The 23999-nt window shown below is 30.1% G+C and overlaps 1 protein-coding gene and 1 long non-coding RNA gene across 3 annotated transcripts; one reads left to right on the forward strand and one right to left on the reverse strand.

Annotated features, from left to right (window-relative positions):
- Positions 1-4847: 4847 nt before the first annotated feature.
- LOC102582588 (uncharacterized) lies at positions 4848-6153 on the forward strand. The gene is made up of 2 exons (XR_368415.2): positions 4848-5261; positions 5957-6153. It is a non-coding gene; the product is annotated as an uncharacterized lncRNA (long non-coding RNA).
- Positions 6154-15159: 9006 nt separating this feature from the next.
- Positions 15160-22205, reverse strand: LOC102582814 (vesicle-associated membrane protein 727). 2 transcript variants are annotated; one of them, XM_006361424.2, is made up of 6 exons: positions 22050-22205; positions 20911-21126; positions 20614-20818; positions 20377-20497; positions 15530-15592; positions 15160-15450 (listed from the first exon to the last, which is right to left on the reverse strand). In XM_006361424.2, exons 2-6 carry the CDS (start codon positions 21098-21100, stop codon positions 15307-15309), a joined length of 723 nt encoding a protein of 240 aa, XP_006361486.1. In that variant the 5' UTR covers positions 21101-21126; positions 22050-22205; the 3' UTR covers positions 15160-15306. The 2 variants fall into 2 exon arrangements, with proteins under 2 accessions (XP_006361486.1, XP_015170775.1); XM_015315289.1 differs by lacking the exon at positions 22050-22205 and adding an exon at positions 21908-22014.
- Positions 22206-23999: the final 1794 nt, after the last annotated feature.

Here is a 23999-nt window from a genome sequence, read left to right on the forward strand (position 1 = left end):
TGTAGATAAAGTTTGATATATCGCTAATGATTGATATTCTTCAAGCTTGATTCTGACGAGTTCCTATCACAAATAAGGTCGTATATATGTTGCTCTCTCCCATATTCTAACAAATAAAAATCAGGCATGAAAATTACATACAAAGATAATAATTGTGGAGACAACACTGATAATGCTAAAATAAATTTAAAAAAAAAGGAAAAAAGAAGAAAGAAACTTCTTGGAAAAAGAGTTTCAAATGAAAAGAAGCAAAATAAAAGAAGAAAAATTGAAAGGAGATTATGAATGAAAAAGACAAAAATGTTGTGCAGTGTAAGACATTTGCTTTAGTATTTATAGTTAGTAAAATAATTAGTAACATACGAATATGAAAAGATAGATAACGTACATTAGACTAATTATAATTGAATGATTTTAATTGTGACTATCTTTAATATTTAAGTGATTTTTTTTTTGTATTTTAAAAATTGAAAAATGGTATAAAAAACCACAAAAAAAGATAAATATTTTTCTAGCTCTTAGAGGCATGCCACATTGCGATTCTAGATTCAAATATATATATATATATATATAGATTTTAACTTGCATATGTGAGGTGGAATTTATTTCTTGAAATCATTCGAGTGTTTTGGTGAAATGAATATTTATTTTATTAGAAATGGAGTCAAAATTTGAAATTTATAGATTTTGAATTTGTTATCAAATCAAAGCTCATTTTAATTTATTTTTTCTTTTCAAAATTCATTATTTCATGTTTTCGTCACCACAACGAGAGGTGGTTGGGAGGACCTCTACCGCGTTCATTTAAATCCAAGAAGTTACAACCAAATGGAGGGAGATATAAAACCTAGCCTCGATATTTTTAGGACAAGAACAATCACATCCTATCAATTATGAGAATCGAGAGACCTTATTACTAACAGATGGGATCGTTACATGATCAAGCTATCGCAATCTCTAATAAAGTCCAAATTAATCTCCTTGGGATCTTAGTGAACATTTAACTAAATAGACAGTTATTTCACAATCATTTATATAATTTATTAAATCAAGATAAGTTCTTAATCTAAAAGGGACACCCACCCTGTCCACTTCAACATCCATAATTGAGTTATATTAGGATCACCATCAAATACTTATACGAATATTTAATAAATTTTCTTATATAAATACATAATTTAAGTAAAAGTTATCGAATTCATTTGAATTTGTACCTAGTTTTACCACTTAGCCTCTAAATGTTATTTCTCTATTTTTAACTAGAAATTTTGAATTCAAGTTCTGACACATTATTCCTTAGCTTCTGATAGTAATAGTAGACCCTATGCAGTACGAAATCAAATTAGTTAGATCGCAATGAAACTTGAATTATTGATGCATAAGAAAGCACATGTTTTTTTCTTAGTCTACCTTGATATGATATCATGATATCTAGTGACAATTAGCTAGCTTGTTTGCTATTTATTCTTGAGTCATGTATACATTGAAAATTTATGAAACTTAACAAAATGAGCTTAATTTCAATTAGAATTTTAAGAAGTTATTCTAAATCTCTACCCTAAATTCTAATTAAGATTAAACTCGTTATCGAAGTACTAGACTCTATAACATCTAAGTTTTCTTTTGAACCAATTCAATGTCATGTTAGATCATACCATTTTTATAATAACATTATCATATTAGATCATATCATTTTTATTATAACATTTTGTTATAACACCAAAACAAAAAGACCTAAACAATTAATATTGTTATAAATAGATTTGACTATACGACCTCACTCAATTTGCACATACTTTGAACCAAAATAATAATACAACTTTATCTTATGTCTTGTTAACATCAAAGCTGTTCATTAGCGTGTCACCGTTAAACTCTTTAGGAGGTACTATACATTTTGTATTTTTGTGCTTATTTCTCTAAGGATTAAAATAATAATAATAATAAAAAAAAGAATCAAAGCTCATTTGTCTTTACACAATAATTTGAATTTCTCAACTCTGCTTTCGGTTACAAAAATTTAAAAAGTAATTATTGACTATCAAGGTCGTATTTTGGCACTTAGCAAATAACCAATAAAATTCTTGCGTTCACACACTTAAATATTTTGTGATTTTTTTTATTTATAAATTTTCTCTTATTAGAGAGTTTTAAGTTGAAGCAGATATGTTTTCGTTGATATGCCTGCTTCAACAAGGATAGTTTTGAAAATAAATAAATATATTTTTCTGTTCTACTTTAATTTAATTAGTGTACAATTTTTTTTTGAAATAATGGGACTCGCTTTAGCTATCTATAGTTATAGTTTTATTATTTTGAACATCAGTAAAACAATCATCAATCAATGATGTACTATTTTAACTATGGACATCTCAACGAACCTTTACACCAAAAATATGAGATGATTTACTACCACACAAATATATATTATAATTTATTTCAGAGTAAAAATTATAATCATTTAATCAATATCACTTAAAATTTATAAATATTAATAATATTTATCAAGTATTTATTTTACACTGAATGAGATAATGAAATTATAAAAGCATACATTTAGTTCATGGACAAATCCTATTAATACCCGATTAATAAAAATTATCATAAACTAAACTTTGAAACCTAAACATTTTGGGAAATTCAATCACATCAATGCCTCCACTTCACTTTCCATTGCCAAGTACCTTTGATGAATCTTCCACCTCAAATTTCACTGAACTTCTTTTCCTACATCAATAGAAAATCAACATTTGTAAATAGTAAATATAAATCATTGTAGAAATAAAATCACACATCCTCTATTTCATTATATATGACGATGTTTGACAGATACGAAATCAAAAAGAGAGAAAACAACCTTAGATCTTGTCGTCTTAAATATGTATAGTACCAGGACATTTTATAACTAATTTGAACATGTTACAGAATTTTCAAACATAAAAAAGCGTTATTTTGTTTGTTACGTATAACAAAAAAAAGAGTAACGTATAAAACAAAGATTAGTGATTATACTATAAAAAGAGTAACGTATAAAACAAAGATTAGTGATTATACTATAAAAAGAGTAACGTATAAAACAAAGATAAGTTCATACTAGCTAGTAACTTTACAAGGGGGCACATTTCAACAACATATATACCCAATATAATTTTATAAGTGTAGACGTGGAGTTTGATGAGGGAAGGATGTAGCAAATATTACCCTTACTTTTGCTGGTAGAGATTCAAGTTATTTTCGATAGATCTTCAGCTCAAGAAAATTATTTTTTTGAACAGATTTAAAAGAAATGCAAGAAAAAAAAACCTTTACTGGAAATATTGAAAAAAGAAAAGTATCGACAATGAAAATAGTAAAGATAATCAAAGTAAAAGAAACAACAGTTTTACTAACAAAATTGAAGAATACAACACTATTTTTTTTTGGTTTCCCATCCGATGTCCCAACTAAATTCAGATCGCGCACTGCAAGGTCCATTCGGGGGTGACGCTCCCAACGGGATTTTCTCCATATCGGAGGCTCAAATCCGAAACCTATGATTAAGGGTTAACAATCCCACTACTGCACCATGAGGCTCAAATTTGAAACCTATGATTAAGGGTGAAGCAATCCTATTACTCCACCATAACCCATATTGTACGGCTAATATGATAATGCTAGTAGCTAGTGCTTATTATAAAATTCAGATTCAACACAAGTACAATTACTTTGTCAAAATTCTTCGATATAAATTACCAAAAATGATAAATAAACACCACTTTTCAAATTATGAGAATATAATTATGATGTTCTAAATTGATATATATGCTAATAATAGAGGGTGCAGGCACCACATAATGGTGCATATTTCTTTTTTGTATTTATAGATAAAAAAAAAAGAGAGATAAGCTATTTACAGCTGATTCCAACTTTATAGTTCGTACATTTGATTCCTCTCTTAATTTACCTTTAGAAACATTGACGTTAACATGAAAAAATATATGATATTGTAGATCTTATCGCTAAATAGCTCATAGTTAATCTGATTGTTTAACATCGTTAACATAAACGATCCTGGCCTTGTTTCTTTATTTGTTTACAATGTTAGATTTATAATCTTGAAAATAAAATAAGTTACTTAATCAGCGGGAGAACTAGGTTTTTAAAAAAAATAAAGTTGAATAAACACATGAAGAAATAATAATCATATTTTTAAGTTGAAACCAAAAGGACAGTACAATTATTACAGCAAATAATAAACACACACACAAAAAAAAAAAAAAAAAAGCTATAAGGAATTCATTTTAGATCTTATATTGCTAAAATGGCTCGTAGTTAACATGATTATTCAACGTCGCTGTCGTTGTTTAATAAGACTAGTGATAAATTTTTTTGTTGTTTACTGACACAAGTTGTTTATCGTTAATTTATGATTTTCTTGTAATAAACACAATACAATTTTTTTTCTTTTTAATCTTTAATTTTTTACATAATCCATCGGTTACTTTTTTCCTTCTGTGCTCGTTTAAAATGTGAGATTTATAATCTTGAAAATAAAATAAGTTACTTGTTCAGTGACGAAATTAGGGCTTTCATTAAAGAGATTCAAAATATGACTAAGTAAGCACACGAAGAAATCAATAGGATTCAACAGCTAAACCCCCTTGTAATACCCTAGCTCCGCCCCTATACTTGCTACAACGTGATGTAAATATGATCTGATGATATAATAATTTCATACTGATGACGTGTATAACTTAAACCGTTACCTAACTAGGAATGATATCATCCATGATCACTTAGAACTCTTTTTCTCCTCAACTAGAAAAGTAAATGAGAAAATTCCATACTCCACCTATATATAGCACTACAAAATCAACTCATTTTTCTCCACAACTACACACCTCTCACATTTCTTCATTTTTTTTTGTTACAAAAAATAAATAAAATGAAAGATCAATTTCATGAATTAAACTTTAGGGAATTTATGGATGAGTTAACAAAGCAAGAACAAAGTTTTTTTCAGAAAAAAGCAGCTGAGAATAATAATGAGAAATCATATGTTACTGAAATTTTTGGTGAGCTTTATTTTAAAGAAAATAATGGTGAGTACTCATTCATAAAAGACTTTTTTCCTCCAATGCCAAAAAAAAGTTCTAGTGAAAATAATGCTAATTATAAAGCATCTATTTCTCAAGCTGAATTTGAGAAAATTAATTTCAGTGAGAAGCTACCAAATGGTGATGATATTGTTGTCAATTATGTGAATGATGAGATGCAAAAAGGTATTATTTTCTTCTTCTTTTTTCTTTTTGTAAGTATGTTTGGTACGATAAAAGTCATTTTTTAGGGAAAACATCTTTTAGGAATTTCTTTCTTTTTCAACTTTTTTGAAAAACTCTTTTTGATGGAAATGATCTAGCTCTACTGTATTCCATAAAACTAGGAGTAAGATATGCATATATTCTATTCTCTCCAGATCCCAATTGTAGGATTACATCGAATATATTGTTATTTTTGTTGTTGTTGTTATTGTCTTTTCAATAGAAAGTAAGATATGCGTACATTCTACTCTCTCCAGACTTACTTGTAAAATTGAAGCGAATATTTTGTTGTTGTTGTTGGTATTGTCTTTTCGATGGGAAGTACTAATTTTCCTGGAAAATATATTTGGTAATTGGACCACTACTAAAAACACATGGTATTTCTGATGGAAAGTTCATCAAAAATATCTCTGACAAGAAAATTTTGAATATATATGTTTTTAAACAAATATGTATATAATGTCAACAAGTTCTATAAAAAAAAGTACCATAAAATGACTTTCTGATGAAAAACATTTTTCTTGTAAAAAGGATTTATATGTTATATCAAATACACTCTTAATTAATTACATGTGTCTACAATAAAATAATGGATTTTTTCTTTTTAATCTTATTTTTATTTGGCTTTTTTATAGCTCTTATGAATTGTGATGCAGGTAAAGGAGGAAAAAAAATCAAATGATGCTTAGAAGGAAGATCTTAGCTAATGTTATTAATGTGTTGCATGTTTGTATCTTGTCTTCATTAAGTTAAATAAACATCATCAATATCTTTTTAATGCATGTTTGTAACTTTGGCTTTATTAAGTTAAATAAACATCATCAATATTTTATTGATGTGTATTGTTCAATTATTTTTATCTGATTTAAGGATCTATAGTTCAGTTATTTTTGTTTGATTTTAAAGTGGAATAGGATAAGTTTCAAATTACTTTTACATCTAATTAAGTTATAATTTTGCCCACATATATATATATCATTTAAAGTTTATGAGTTCTTATAACAAACTCAAATTATACAAAAGTAATAAAAATTTACAATCAAACATATATAGATATTAGTTTTGATTTTTTGAAGTGAGTGAAAAGGTTATTTTTATGGCTACTCTACACAATTATACATGAGATTATAATTTATTTATTTATTACAAATATGTATATATAAGATCTAAATAAAAGTTAATAATTATTGTGACTATATATATTCTGATCTAGATCCATCTGCCTATGTAATTTATCTCAAATCCATTATTTTTCAATATATAACTGAATTAATCTGATTCCAAAACGAATTGTAAATACAAAGTTACTAACCCCAAAGAAGATTTTCCAGTTGAGAAACATTATAAAAGCTGACTAGGATTAGTAAGACTGACTGAGATCCGATGTGTAAAGTTTCGAAATAAGACAAAGTTTGTTACTTTTTGGTCAAGTAGGTGAATTATACGTATCAAAATTAGGGGGTGGGGGTGAGGGTGTGGGGTGGGGTTGTGGTGGTGGAAAATTTGTACATATCTTCGAATTATCATAAATGGTATGCGTATACTCTTCGTTATACTTTTAGAACATCAGTATTTTTACCGTTCAAATTTTGGAGTGTATATATCATTTATTATACTAACGATGGGATACATGTCTCAATCTTAACAGCTGACCCGATATTTATTAAATTTGACACACATATCCCACCGTTAATATAAAAGGAACATATGCTCCAAAATTAAAACGGTAAGATCGACATTGATGTTCTAAAAGTACAACGAAGGGTATACACATATTATTTAAGATAGCTCAAAAATATATTTCTCCTTTTTCCGTTAAAAAAATCTTATCTATGAGTAATTTAACAACAAATTAATAATGAATTTCGTAGTAATTTTTTTTAAAAAAATTGTGAAATGAAATACACATATTTAAAGTTTTCCAACTCTTTTGCACAAATCAGGACCAGCAAGAACTAACTCCTTTGCACAAATCAGGACCTTTCCAGCAGGGAAGTCCAATAAACGAGAAACTACGTAATTATATATACTCAACTATCAGATATACTATTATATATTGAGAAAGATACACCATATATTTTTGCTACCAGATATACTGAAATAGGAAAAGAGGCGAGCAGGATGGTGAGGAAGGCGAGCGAATTTTTTTGTTATGTATCTTAGATACATGTGAATCACACTAGATTTGTATGTATCTAGTTGGATTCGAATGTATCTGAAATATCAGATATCAGATACATAAGAGAGTGGTGAGCGAGATGTGTGAGAGACGCAAATATGGCCTAACAATTGATGTCTCATCCAATTGGCCCAAATTTCTGTGAATTGGACATAAAAATAACCGGAGACTTGACCTAACTTAGGATCCCGACTCAACAATTTTTGTCTGAAGTTCAAGCAACATTAATGAGTAGAATCGAACAAAAATGGCTAATTGAGTGAAAAAAAAGGTTGAACGGCAATTATATGAACTTTAGTCACATGTACTTGAACTTCAGTCTAGCTAGTAGCCAGTTACGAGTTAGACCAAACTCGTAAGTGTTTGCCCAAATAACTTATATTAATAAATTCATTAAATATGTATATATGTCGAAAATCTAAATGCGGATATTATATTTTCAAGCCTAACTTTTTTTTTTGTTCATCCTTTTTTTTTATAATTTGAAAATAGTATTGAAATGTCATTTTAATGAAAATGACTAATTACTCCTTGCATAAAGTAAAGTAATCTTCTTATTTGGTCAAAGAAATTTCTAATGGTCAAATTATTATTAAATATAAATCTAGTCCAACTCATTATACTAATATGTAAGTAGTTTGCAATTAATTACAATCACGCAATGTACATTTCTCATTTCAAAAATATTATTTATAGGTTAATTAATATGCTTCAAGTTATAGACGATATAGTCCTAGTAATTTAAAATTACATACTTACCTCTTTATACAATAGAAACTTTAAATAAATATAGCTTGAATAATAATAATTGTATATTACAAGAGCATTAAGTGTTTAATTTTAAAAAAACATGAATTATACCACCAAGCTAAACCAGTATTTAATTGGTCATAATTAACTAAGGTTAAATTTCCATTAAAGAAGCTATTAAAAAGGACAAAGACAGTAAGAATAATATACCAAACGTCTAAATATTTTAGAATAAGAGAACTACAATATAATAGTTTTTGTAAAATGATTAAACTTTAAATTGAAGTTTAGGAATAATTATGGAATAAAATATGATGCATCATGTGTATCTAATTTAGCTTCACAAGTTACTTAATAAACATTCTTTTATGATAATTTATTTTGTTGATTTTATTGAATACATACCGGAATAAGACTTCCAGGTTATCGAGGACATGAAGCTAAATAAGAAGATATCGAGGTTTAAAATTAGAGTAGAAAGTTAATTATTAGTAGGTAGTTGAGCATTGTCTAATTTCTTTATCAGCAAAATTATTATTCTCCTAATATCTTAGTCTTTTATATTAACATGGTGTCTCCTTTGTTCCAATTTTCGTATTACTTGTTGTTGATACTGTTCTTTACTTCATTGTTTTGGACCCAATGACATTTGTTATTGCATTTTCTTTATTACTGTATTTTCTTTTCAAACCTACTTTGATATGTTTTACTTAAGTCGAGGATCTATTGGAAACAACATTCTACCTTCACAAAGATAGAAGTAAGATATACATAACTACCACACTCCCATGATTAAAAAAAAAAATGAAGAAATAAAAACCTAATCAACCAAACCAAAATAGTTACAATTTAGTTTGATCTTAATAAAAACTGAATCAACTGGCTCAAATACACTTCTACTTAAAACCTTAAACTCGAAAATTGAATGTGGTTACACAATATAATTAGAAACAATAGAATGAGGATGCTATCTTATTTTAAAATTATTATTGTCTAAATATTTTTATTATTATATTGTAAGCTAGACTGAATATAATTTTTTGTGATTTTCACACCTTAACTATTAAATGTTTCCTTCTTACCTAAACTTGTATTAAAACACGTTTAGTTTAGTAGATGGTGATATATGGTTCAAGTAAAAAAAAAAACTGATATTTAGTTTAATCATATTCGATGTGTATTATAATATATAAAATTATAATAATTTATATAGGAAAAAGACAATAAATAATTGAAGGGTAAAACTCACAAAAAAATGAAAATTTCAATGTGTTTTTGACTATTAACTAAACATATATAATATGTCTTTAAAATATCTTTAACTCTTACGAGCGGCTTATTTCGAATATACTTTGATTTAACATCCTAATTAATCTTTAACATACTTACCATTAAGACATTAATATCACATGGATAGTAAAAGCAGTCACACAATCTTTATTCATAATTCAATCATATTACATAAATCTATTTACATTTTATTTTGGCTATATATATCATCCCAAAATCATTTTTTCAATAAACAAACATATCATTTTTCATTTTTTTTCTTTCTCCAAAGAAAATCATGAGTAGAGAATATAAGTATGTTAGCCTTAGTGACCTTTTGAAAACAAATCCAGTCCAACTAACAAAATTCACAAATGCAGCACCAACTTTTTGTATGCCTTCTCCAGAGCAAAAAATTGAAGAAACTAGTGGTGATTACTCACTTTTTATTTGAATTTAAAAATAAATAAATTTAATTTTCATTATATTTTGTTTTTACCATCCAAGGGTATGGTCAAATGGTTAAGATTTTGTCACTCTTAATCAGATGTCTCGAAATTTGAACCCTGAAATGAAGTACTCTTTTATGATGAGTGTTCGAAACTTCCCCCTCCCCCTCCCAATTTTCATTAAATATTGTTTTTACCACTCCAAGGGTACGGTCAAATGGTTAAGATTTTGTCACTCTTAACCAGATGTCTCGAAATTTGAACCCTGAAATGAAGTGCTCTTTTATGATGAGTGTTCGAAACCCCCCCACCCCCCTAATTTTCATTAAATATTGTTTTTACCACTCTAAGGGTACGGTCAAATGGTTAAGCTTTTGTCACTCTTTAACCAGATGTCTCGAAATTTGAACCCTGAAATGAAGTGCTATTTTATGATGAGCGTTTGAAACTCTCCCCACCCCCACCCTACCCCGCTTAATTTTCATTAAATATTGTTTATACCACTCCAAGGATACGGTCAAATGGTTAAGATTTTGTTACTCTTAATCAGATGTCTCGAAATTTGAACCTTGAAATGAAGTGCTCTTTTATGATGAGTGTTCGAAACTTCCCCCTCCCCCTCCCAATTTTCATTAAATATTGTTTTTACCACTCCAAGGGTACGGTCAAATGGTTAAGATTTTGTCACTCTTAACCAGATGTCTCGAAATTTGAACCCTGAAATGAAGTGCTCTTTTATGATGAGTGTTCGAAACTTCCCCCTCCCCCTCCCAATTTTCATTAAATATTGTTTTTACCACTCCAAGGGTACGGTCAAATATTCCCCTTTTATGACACCCCACAGACCCCCCCCCCCCCCCCCCCTTTAAAAAAAATATAAATCTAAATTAATCAGACCAATGAAATTTAGATTGTTTATTGTTTTGTTTTTCTTCTTTCTTATAATTAAATTCATTTTTTTCTTTTCGTGTATTTTTTTCTCTCTCTAGAGAATGTGAAAGCGGAGGAGGAGGAAGAGGTGGAGACAGAAAATGAAGTGGAAGAAGAGCCAAATAGCAAGGGGAAAAGAATTATCAAAGGGAGAAGAGGAAAACTCAAGATTATGTACTTGATGAAGAAGGAAAAGAGGCAGCTCATGAAGTAGAAAAATCATGAATTAAGAATCTATGTTTTTGTCATTTTCATCAAATTATTGATGTTGTTTAATTATGTCATGTTTTTAAATTTTCAAGTTAATTTTGTTGCAAGGGGTATTAGAAATAGCCAAGAGGGGCACTAGATATGTTTTGCTTTTTTATATCTATGAAATTGTTATCATTTTGGTTTTGTGTTTGCTAGAATTGACTTGTTAATTTTATTGAAAGACTTATATTCTAATAGTATATGAATGTAAATCAAACCAAGAAAATAAAATAAATTGAACTATTAATTAAATATCAGATCTAGAAAATAAGAGAAATTTAAATTGTTGACTTCGAGTCATGTGATCAAATTTACTTTCTACGTTGTTTCCTTAGTAGAGAGGGGTTTGTAGCGCTTATTTATTTATTTTCATATTTTGATCCCTTTTTAAAATAAATATTTAACTCTAAAGCGTAATTAAAGTATGCGCTCTAATGAAAAAAATAAAAGTAGAAATCAAGAAATATAAATGTAAACATGTCGTGAAAGAAAAACAATTATATATAAACGAATGACAATTCTATTTATAAAGGCACTGAAAATCAAAACACAACAAATTCATCCAAATTAAAATCCATTCGAATTTATAATTCTTATTCAAAGATGTTATTTCTTAAGTTTCTGATTTAATGAATAATTTTTAAAATAAATTTCTCAAATGCCTCCTAAGATTGATAATAATATTTGAATTAATTAATAACAAGAATAAGTTTGGGATCCCACTTGAGCAGTTATGCTTTAATTTGGTCAAAATTCAAGAAATCTATCATGGATTATGAAAATATGAGTTTATTTATTATTATTTTTGCATTTTGCATCATGTGTCTTTCTTTTCTTTCTTTTTTTTTTTTTTGTAATTTACGCTATATTTTTTTTTTTAATGATTTGCATTCTTGTCTTTTTGCTTCCTTTCAAACTAATCTCCCCGTTCATTTTTATTTGTCATACTAAAAATATGTATTTATTTTTACTTGTTCATTTTATACCTATTTTACCTTTATATTATTAAGAGAATTTCTTTGAGGAAGTAATCAAATTGATGGGTTCGCTTAGAGAATTCCTTAATGCTGTCTTATTTCGAACGTAGTTTGATTCACGTGGATAGCTCAAGGTGAAACTAATAAAGAAAAGTTATTGAACAAGTCGAAAATATCAACTTATTTATGGAAAACAGTTATTGTTTAAAAATATAATAATAAATAGCAATATATCGTTTTTATAGCAAACTCTCTCCTTCTCTCGCCCTCTCCGTTAAACTCCAGTATTTTCTTGCACAAATTCTCCGCCTCATCAAATTGCTTCGGCCAAGTATCTGATGATTTTCAATTCAGCTACCTAATTAGAGCCTAAGAATCACCTATATTTGTATTCAATCAAATATAAATGAGAGTTTTGTATTTTATATTAATTATATTCGAAAAATTGTATATATATTTTTGTATCAATTGTATTTGTATTAATACGAATATAATATGTATTTTTATATCAATTGTATTCAATTAAAGATATGATGAATACAGTTGTATTCGTTGTATGTCCAAATACAATTGATACGGAATAGAAAATAGTTGTGCATTGAATAAATACTTAATGCAATACAAAATACAATCCTCTCTCCTCCCTCTCTCATCTCGCTCGCCTTCTCCTCCTTTTCTCGATCTCGCTCGCCTTCTCCTCCTTCTCTTGATCTTGCTCGCCTCTCTCTTCTTAATATGTATTCATTTTGATACACATCATTTTGTATTTGTATTATTATTATTTTCAAAATCTACAAAAAAAAATATAAAAATACAAATGCATAGCAAATAAAAATATTGCTACGAATTGTAATTATTGAAACTGTAGCTATGAAATTCTATTTAAGGCCTAATATTTGTTGTTTTTGGAAATTTTCAACTAATAAAGCCTTTCCTTTAGGCCCAAATTTTTTTTGACTGAAATTTTATGATTTTATTTTCACTTAAAACAAACTTGAAGATTATAAACAAAAAGGTACAGAATTTATATAATAAATAATTTTTTGCTTAAAATAATACTGAAGATTATAAAAAAAAAAAAAAAACAACAATAAGGTACATAATACTGTATAAAAGGAAAAAAGGAAGAAATACTATTTACTTTTTATCAAAAATATTTTAGACTTTGAATTAAACAACTCAACTTTTTATATTAATAAATAAATATTTTACAACATCATCTAAGATAACGTAGTACAAACAAATGGCTAACGTTGAATTAACTAGACTTCACTTTTACTTTTATAAATAGTACTTAATATTTATTATTTAAAATTAAAAAAATTGTGTCTTTGATGAATATTACTCAAAAACAAATTGTACATTAGAAAAAAAAAGACAACTCTAAGTTATTATTGTTCTTATATATAGATGTGTATATTTAAGTGTTTTTATTAAAATTTAGATTTAGGCTACTAATTTTATGAGATACATATGTTGATTCAATGTTCCAATCATTAGTACACATTAGGCTATTAATTTTATCAAAACCATACGTTGACTCAATATTCCAATCTTTAGTACATTTAAGCTATTAATTTTATCAGACACATACTTTGATTCAATATTCCAATCTCTAATCCACTTATAATTAAGACACTATAATTCTAAGTTGAATGAAAAAAACAGTAACATAATCAACATTCATATTTCAATGTTGATTCTTGAATATAGCTTACTGAAGCTCTATTGTGATTTTGATTTTTGAATAGGTTAGTGAATATTGTTATTGTATATTATAAGTTTTATGTAAGTGACATTGTATTTTCTCTTAAATAAAACTTTTTGGCTTTCTTGATTAATTTTTTATAAAAAAGATTACTTGCTTATTAAAGAAGAACATGAGAGGCCAATCAAGCAACAAAGCATGAATTAAGAATTCATGTTGTCATTTTAAAAAAATTACTGTTATTTTTATGCATGTTTTAATTATTTTTTTTCGGGATTATTCTTATTGATCGGCTTGCTTCAAGGGAGACCATAAATATTATGGTGCAATGATAAGTATCTTTTATTTTTAATTAAAATACTTGAATTTAATATTTTTTGGGGAAAAAAAATATCTTTAATAAAAAAAAGTTATGGCACTTCTTGACAAGAATTCAAAATATCTCCATTACAACAATAATAACAATAATATCAAGACTACTGCCCACTTAAATAAACAACCCCCTACCCCAACCCCAAATCCCAATATTCATTCTTGTCAAGTGTCAGACAACAAACAATCAAACATAGGATGATTTCTGAATTTGGTTAATAAATCACAAAATTATTGATTTATTGATAATGGGTTATTGATTTAGCGGTACAGTAATGATATAGATCTTTTTATAATGAGACTATCAATTTTTAACGATTTGAGATTTTCCTTAATGGGTTAATCGAATACCCGATAATAAATTGATAAATTATATTTATACCATTCGATATATAAAGTTCTTGACTTAGAGTTTAGTTTCATACTTTTATTTCTAGTTGTCTTGAACTCTCGATTAATCCAGTGTTTACTGTTGAGAAAGATGCAATCTATCAACTCATATGCATGGTTCATTTGATTTGTCACCTTATTTCTAGGTGATTTTCAATGATTTTTTTGTTTCAAATCTTATCGGTTAAACCGATAACCAAACTGAATATCTACTACATCATGTGGAGTGGCACAACATATTACTATTCTTAAGCATCAATACAATAACTCTAATGATGTCTTTACAAATGGACATCAATTTTTCATCCATGTTATGTCTAATGTCACTTTTTAGGAATAATGAAACATCATGCACAAATAATATACTAGCAATTTGTCAGGTATGAAACAGTCACAGTTTCATGAACAGCAATAAGCAATAAAAGAGCTGAAAAACAGATATTACAAAAATCTCTACACATTTTCAGATTTTTAGTAGTTGTTCTTGCTTTTCCTGTACGCGTTGTTGTATGTACGTCAAGCCACTCTTTACAATCGTATGATGAATTGTTACGCTAATTACACACGAATAGCTAACAATACGTACACTAATAGGTACCATACCATAGTATTAAGTCACCAAAACAAAGCGTCCACAGCATTGTCTCACATTTACAAGAAAGGTTTTGTACACTACAGAAATGAGAGATAAAAGTGTACTATTCCCAAATGATTACGTCGAAATCCCTTTTCAACATTTGAAACCTCCACAAGCGAAAAGCCAAATGATGATAATGAAAATTACAACAGCACCTCCGACCATTAGTTTCATTTGAAGGTTCTGAAACCACATCTTGCGACGAAGCTGCCTTCCTTGCCTCTGGAAGCTGTCAGCCTGAGCGCATTCACAGTTGCAAATCAGCACAATTGCAAAGGTTATTTTCAAGTGCAACACTCTGTAAAATAGATAGTACCTGGAACTGAAGGTTCTCCGTTTTATCCACTAGCAGTTCAATCTTCTCACCCCGATCCAAAACCTGCAACACAAAATGTCTTTAATACATAATTTCACCCAGAATCAGGAAGAAAGAACATAATTAAAAAACATACTGAAGCGAATGCAACATTGATTTTTTCAAACAGACGCTAATTTCCAGGTTTACCTTTCTCAAAACGTGATTTACATAATCATATCTTGATATATTTCCTTCTATAAAATGTTGGCCAAAAACAAGAAAAAGATGCCACTTCGTATGGGGTGCTAGGAAACGAATCAATCAAAAGAGCACTCAACTGAGATCCACCTTATTAGGATGAACTAATATTTGTTTCTCAATTCTCCCCAAACAAGGCAACCTCTTATTTTTTGTGTAAGATCTAAGCACTCACCCACTGTTAGGCAACTTTGACGGCATTCCCTTAGTCACTAAAAGCCTAAGACCCGTGATTATGAGGATATCTATCTATCATTAATTCCACATGATAATTTATGAAGTGAACTTATTTGTACCTCATGAACTGATTTTCCATTTGAATAAAACTTGTCAGGAAAAAAAAAATTATGCAGAAAAGACTGCAGTTTGCAACAACAGTTTACTGAGGCAGGTCAAACTCATCAAAGCACATCCGGCCATGAAAGCTGGATGATTAAAGAAAATCCCCACCTCACCTAGTCAAGAACTGTCATCGCAGTTTACCTTATAATTTCTTTGAACATGCATGCAATCCTCAATTCTTATGTAAATCTCCACCACTAATTAGATGTAGAATTACACCTTTAGAAATGCAATACAAAAATGCTAATTAATTCTGTGACGTGAATAAAGTGGTGTCAAGAAATTTCACTTTCAGAAGCAAATACATTTTCTTCTGATAATTTTACAAAATGCAAAGACTGTCATTTCGTCCTAGAGTTTCAAGCAATGAGAAATTTTTCAGACAAACCAACTATAGCATTATCACCAAAAAAAAACCAATATTACAAATTCAGATTACTTTTTCAAAAACTAACTCTACATCCAGAAGCTTTAATATTCTCTGGTTGCTGCCAGTTTATGCTTGTATAATTCAATCAACTATGGCTCGATCCTACACTAGTTGGGTTGGTTGTATGGAGCCCCATTGCATTCCAATACTCAATCATTTGTGCTTAAAATGATTACGAGTTCTTTAACACTGGAGGGTTCTCTTATTTTAGTTCCTATGCATATAAATCTGTGTAATATGCTAATATAAGTATGACAACGATAACTAACTGAACCCAACAGTGACCCAATTTAGGGCCTTGATTGGTGCTAAATGAGGTATCACCTAGCAAGGCTAGCATTTTCACAACAAAAATTCAGTACTGTCTCCTCTGTATCAGGAGCATTCCGATAATCCCTTTTTTATTTTAGAACAGGAGCATTCCAATAATCTTGTCATCAACCAATCCTTCACCACAACATACATGATAGCCACCATCACCACCACCCACAAACCAAAGACACTAGCGATCAAATGTTCAGTACTTGAGTAGTTAGCTGACAGAATACTTGCAAAACATATTCTATAATCCCCAGGACCAAAGTTGGGGAGCATAACTAAAGAAGCATGTTTAAAACATCATAATGGAGAAGTCTAACAAAAACAATAGAAGATAATGTGTGGCGCAGCAAGTGTTAGGTTTACTCTATCAATTCTCTCCTAGTGTCACACGTCTATAGTAATAGTATCGAAGTCGATAATACAACAACAGCATACCCAGTGTGACCTCGCAAGTGGGCTCTGGGGAGGGTGGGTGTATGCATTCCTTACCCCTAACTTGTGTGAGGTAGAAAGGCAATTTCCAATAGACCCTTGGCTCAAGAAAAGCCTTTTCAAGAATAAAAACTAAGTTTGAAAAGTATCGACGAAAAGAAGTACTGACAGTAAAAAAGCAACCCAATTAACAGCAAAAAAAAGGTATCAATTAAGCCATGAATCTATAAATGATGAAAAGAGGGGGTCAATCACATTTGACTGAAGAGTGGATAACTCAACCATAATTGTTTTCTTGGTGACAAGTTTGAAAAGGCATGGGAAACATATTATTAAGATGCACACTGTTGTATTACACTGCTGGGCCTATTTATACTTATATCTACACAGTACTTAATACACCTTTTCCTATGTGGGACACTAAGTCTACTATATACATTAACTATCTAATAAATGTAACATTAAAGTCGAAATGATATATAAACTGGGCAACATTCTTAATACTTTGTACTCTTTATCAAAATATGTCTAGCATCTCAAGTTATGGAAAGTTTGCAAAGTCAAAATCAATACTAGACCTCACTACTATCATCATCATAGCCATGTCGCCAATAAGTCCTAGTGTGAAACAGACTTGGTGGCTACCTCTTCTATTCCTACTAGCAGAGGCTTTATCAACATTTAAAGCGCCATTGTACAAGTCCACAAGGCTTAAAATTTCCCGCAGTTAGACAACAATAAGCTGACAATTTTACTACCCTTAAATGGTATCGCAATGTTCATATACCTTAGAACAGGTATAGTTTAGTTCACTGCTCTATTTTTCTATAAAGTTTCTATTCTTAGACAATACCTATGAACTTAGCTTGAACTGAATCTGCATCTGCCTCTGAAGCTCTTCTATAAGAGCAGACCTTGTTCCCATCATACATACGAGAATATTGACAATTTGACATATATAGGTGAACAAACATAATTAAGAACTTATTCATAATATAGACTCAAATATTATCCACAAGTTATATCTCATGTAAGAATTTCATAACTTGTATGTCACTACAATGAAGCTCATGTTTCAAAATATCACACTTGCTAATATATCAATGATAATTATATTTGCCTCATGCAACAAACCACTATTGCAGGAAATGTTTTTTAAAGGATATTATAGTTGAAAACGCAAGCTAAAGAAGAGCTACCACTCACAGTACAAGCTTCCTTTTCCCCAAACTTGATGCTTGTAAGCCAACCAATTGACTTCTTCAACAGTCTAGAATCAATTGATTATCAATTGAAGTGTTAATTTGAACAAGATCACAACTATCTTTCTTAGGTCAAACTATAGTTAAATTCCCAATTGTCCAACGTTTAAGGCTAAACCCGCGAGAATACCAATTGCAGCATTAATTTACAATATCCTATTAATTCATATCAAAACTTCATCCAGAAAAGGACACGTTTATGAATTCCCCTAACTTTATCAACCTTAGTTCACACATATTCAATTCTAACGCATTATCTTTGTTTCAATCCATAATCCAGTTTACTATATCAATTAAATAATGAAACCACAAGGTTTTGGGATTAAACTTACCTCTCGGTGCCCAAGAACCCCAAAAACCATGTTTTTAAGAAATTGTTTTCTTACCCAAGTTTAGAGCTATCAAAAAACAAAATCTCCAGCGCACTTTACAAGTTCTGTGGGGTTTTTTTTCCTTCTTAGATTGAAAATAGCTTTTTGCTCCCACCACCTCTCCTCCTTTCCCTCCCTATCTCTTTCTCGATAATCGTTGTCAATGTTCCACTCATAAGAATGCATCACTCATTGTTTTGAGATTTAGATGAGACTGCCAAATTTTCATCGTGAAAATGGGTTGTTATGCTGGGTAAGCCAAGTCTCACTTTGCGTTGGTCAGGACCCCAAATTGGATTGTGACAACGTTGGTATAAAACCATTGTTGTGCAGCCTTGGGTGATTGTGGAGCTAACCTCAGGTTTCAATTGAGTTTTAGACAAATCTCTCACTATTAAGATAGGTGTTGGGGCAACCAGGCAAACGCAAACCTCAACTTAGGTTAGTCGAATCCAATACTTTTGAGATAATTGTGGGATAAACCTCTCAAAGACGTTGATTTTTCTATGGGGAGTATATGTAATACCCTAGGAAAATCCTGCATCAGTACACCATGAAAAAGATGTAAGATATATAACAAAACTAACCTTAGACCCTAGTGGCATTCTATATCGTGCGATCTAGGCCCAAAGAAGACGATATCACTACTGTGTTGGACTGTAATAAAACACAAGACATATATAATTATAACATAAATAACTAACTTTACTTCTAACTAATATGTATATCCTATATACACCAATTGGTTCATTGTTTTGTGTTATCTTTTATCGAGAAGGTAAAGATTTACTGATGATGTACCAGTACAACAATTTGTTACATAAAAAATATGGTCAAAGGCACACTTCAAGAGTGCTTAAGCCCTAAAGCAAGGTGCAAAATATGTTGGGTGCTTTGTTCCACTTAAAATGCGTTTCAGCGTCGTCATCAAGTATCTAAGTCATACTACTTCTTGCTAATGAGTGTCTCCTGAAAGAGGCGGCACTTAACAATTCATATTTCACTTTATCGTAAAAAAGAATTTCAAATTCTTTGTCCATATATTTGTTATTTATTCTTATTATTATTAGTCTTGGTCTAAACATACATATTTGTACTTTCTCTTCATTTGTGTTTTTTCTCATAAAAAAGCACACATTTATTTATACTTAACGCCCCAATAGACCTTAGAGCTATTTTGCGCTTTTTGCTTTTAATAACACTGATCGAACTAATTTATACAAAATGGTCAACTACCAGATAGAGTGTAGCTATTCCTGACAATTACTTGGAGTAATAATACCCAGTCATCTTCCTTATTTGATGCAAGAGCCTGATCATCACCAACATAATTTTGGTGTTGTATTCGCTAAGCAAATATTCATTGCAAGAGACTATAGGTCTTCTTACATAACTTACTCCATAGATGCACCCTTTCCATCAAAAAATAAAAGAACATTAACACTTTACCTTCTCAATATTGTCCATCATTATTCCTTTGACCTCTGTGATTTGAGCCTTCAATTTAGAGAGCTTGCTCATTTCATCAGGATGGTTCATACAGTACTCCATGTGCTCTTTAAGTTTTGGCCTAGCAATTCCAGGATAAATAAATCCAAATTAATTGGCTGATTTTGGACTCTATACTAAGTCTAGCTGCTACAAATATATTATAAATTGTAGGTGAAAAAAATTAAATATACACACCCAAATTCTCTGTCAAGATTGTACGCAATGCTAAAACGATCCCCAAATAGATCATCATCTTCTTCATTATCATCAGCAAGAGGATGTGGATCACCATCATTTTTGATACTTGAACCATAACGTTTCTTGAAATCATCCTTAACCCTTTCAAGAAACACAAACGGTACACTTCTTCCTGTTGGTTCATCAGCAACAACTAGGAAGACTACAAAATTGTGTTGGTAGCAAACTAGTCAGAATCCAGTTAACTAGAAATAAATTATATACAACATAAAAAAATATAAGAAGAATGAATACCAAATCCACTATCTAAAAGGAAGTTGAAGGTGTGACCATCACATGAGTATGTATACTTGCTACTATTTGAAGGGAGCTTCTGCAAGCACTGGACAGCAATGGTACTAAAGTTCCCTGAATAAGGTGTATGCTCGGCTAGAACAACAGTCCCTCTCGCAACAAAACTATAAATCAAACCTTTTGGATTCATTTTCAATCACAACTCCAATTTGATGCCTGTAATTCAAAAAGACCAGTCTTAAATCCCTTACTAAGATATGCAAATATCTAACACAAAAAAATCAGCTTTTCCATGCGATTAGCACTAGACTACCACATTCAACTTTTCCATCAATAATGCTTCAAAATTAAAAAGGAAATGAGTAAAGCTACAAGGTCGTTCAAGGGGTTGCTGGGGATGAAGAAAGACAAACAAAACGTAGACAACAAATGGACTTCATCCAAAAAGAGAGACAAGGTGGAGTTTTGGAAAATTGTATAAAGATTCAATTAGTACAAGTGAGAATCCAATGAACTTTCTGGTGGTGTGTGCCTGCGGTGGATACTAATTCACTTAAATCTTACATTTCTGAGACCAGAAAGGAGCACAGTAAACACGCAATTCTCGTGGCTGAAGCTGTGGTGAGATTGACCAGCCAAATCAGAGGTGCATGCAAATATCCACCATAAAAATGAACACACACACCAAAAAAAAAAAAACTTTTTCAAGAGATTAGAGACTACAACATTCGCCTTAAACTAAATTGATTATGCTTCAAACTTAAAAAAAAAAAGTTCAAGCATAATTGTTTTTGCATCTATCACAAAAAAAAAAACCTCGCTGGTACTTTCACCAAAGTCCTCAATTTCTAGAGTCTAAATGTGGGGGAAAATTAGGGAAAACATAATATAATACGCGCAAACTCAAAAATAATAACCGAACAGAGAGTCAAATCAAAAATATGAATCTACAATTCAAATCCGTACAAGGAAGATCAAATTATATGCAATTAACTACCGTAGAAACACCAATATCATAGCAATTATCAATACTTCCGATCAGATCCTCGCCGACAAAGTTCAAAACAGACAATTGCTAGAAACAATTTGTGCCGAAAAATTGTCAAAAATTACATAAACAAGAGAGAGAAAGAGAGTACCTGAGATTGGAAAAATGGCAATTACTTAGTGTACACGACTGAAAATGGAGCTTTAGATTTCGCAGACGAGGTGGGTGGTGGGGTGGGGTTTGCGAGGGGGGAGGGGGTCTTTGTCTTTAACAGCGATGGAGTCGAGGAGTTGAGGTTAAACTGTATTATGAATTATGATTAGCAGTGTTAATTTGACTTTAATTAAACTGGTTGAGCGGTTTACAATACTTTACATACGTAAGGGCTGGGCATTGTACGTTTTGGTAATTTCGTTTTTTGTAAATATTATAGTATTAACTTATTTTCATAGAGTATTAAATTAGATCGGTATAGTTTGGAATTTTTTAAGTTTTAGTTTCGGAAATTTTAATACTTCAGTTGATTATATTTATGGTAAATTACACAAACATCCAAAAGGGAGAAATAAGATGCTAAACTTATACAATGGATTCTTCGATAATTTGACTTTTGAAATAAATATGAATTCTTCTAAAAAAAAAAAAATCTCTTTATTCTTTTGTTATAAAGGATAACTGATTAGCTACATGATATTTTTTTTTTTTTGATTTGATCATTTGATATTTAAAAATCACAGAACGACTAATCTAATTTTTCATGGAATATCCTATAAAGGAGGATCGAAAAGCTCCATACCAAAAAGTTCTTCGTTCGCTGGGTATGAATTTGTTGGTTTAGGAAGTTTAACCATCTCATCTCATTCTTTGATGCAGAATCTTACGGAGTTTTCAATTAATGCATTCATACTTACTATGTTTTGATATGCTTTTCTTTAAATGATGGTTTATTGAAAATGAGATGTATACATACTCTACCCTCTTCATATCAACTTGTGGAATTATATCAGATATGATGCTGCAATAGCGTTCATACCTACTATGTCAATATCCGCTCAATATAATTTGCCTCTACCTCACAGGACGTGAGTATAATCTGCATATCGATAACCGCACATTTGCCAAATTTCTCGTGAAATCACATTAGATATTTTGATGTTGTTGAACATTTATTCATGATTTTAGACAAACACTATAATGATGGAAATGAAATAGGGGGGGAGAGGGAGGGGGGCGAGTGAGGTAGGAGTGTGGTAGGGGGTTGACATGGTAGGGTAAGGGGTGGGGGACTCAAGTACTAGAGTGTTTGAGCCACATTCCGTACATCTCGATTACCTGCTATTTCCAATCAACATATATATTGGTAATTTCGTTTTTTTTTGTAAATATTATATTATCAAATAATTTTTATATTAAATTAGATCAGTATAGTTTGGAATTTTAAAGTTTTAGTTTCAAAAATTTTAACAGCTTAGTTGATTATGTTTATGCTGAATTACACAAACACCCAAAAGGAAGAAATAAGATGCTAAACTTATACAATGGGTTCTTTGGTAATTTGACTTTTGAAATAAATATGAATTCTTCTAAAAAAAAAAAAATTCTCTTTATTCTTTTTTATAAAGGATAACTGACTAGCTACGTGATATTTTTCTCTTCTTTTTTATTTTATTTTATGATTTGATCATTTGATATTTAAAAATCACAGAACGACTAATCTAAGTTTGCATGAAATAGCCTATAAAGGAGGATCGAAAAGCTCCATACCAAAAAGTTCTTTCACGAGCTGAGTATGAATTTGTTGGTTTAGGAAGTTTAACCATCTCATCGCATTCTGTGATGCAAATTCTCACGGAGTTTTCAATTAATGCATTCATACTTACTCTGTTTTGATATGTTTTCTTTACATGATGGTTTAATGAAATAATTTGCCTCTACCTCATAAGACGTGAGTAAAATCTGCATATATCGCACCTTTTCCAAAAAAATTCGTGAAATCACATCAGATATGTTGATGTTGTTGAACATTTATTCATGATTTTAGACAAACACTAAAATGATGGAAATGAATTTGGTGGGGGGGGGGGGGGGTTAAACGGGGGGA

Source organism: Solanum tuberosum, unplaced genomic scaffold, assembly GCF_000226075.1.
Source record: "Solanum tuberosum cultivar DM 1-3 516 R44 unplaced genomic scaffold, SolTub_3.0 scf00354, whole genome shotgun sequence".
NCBI lineage: Eukaryota > Viridiplantae > Streptophyta > Magnoliopsida > Solanales > Solanaceae > Solanum > Solanum tuberosum.

What these genes read in the sequence shown, in the direction of transcription:
- LOC102582814 (XM_006361424.2), bottom strand. Translation starts at nt 21,100, where the DNA reads ATGAATCCAAAAGGTTTGATTTATAGTTTTGTTGCGAGAGGGACTGTT. An exon ending in AATCTTGACAGAGAATTTGG is followed by an intron (nt 20,498 to 20,613) that starts GTGTGTATATTT and finishes TGGAATTGCTAG; the next exon opens with GCCAAAACTTAAAGAGCACA. An exon ending in CGGAGAACCTTCAGTTCCAG is followed by an intron (nt 15,451 to 15,529) that starts GTACTATCTATT and finishes GAATGCGCTCAG; the next exon opens with GCTGACAGCTTCCAGAGGCA.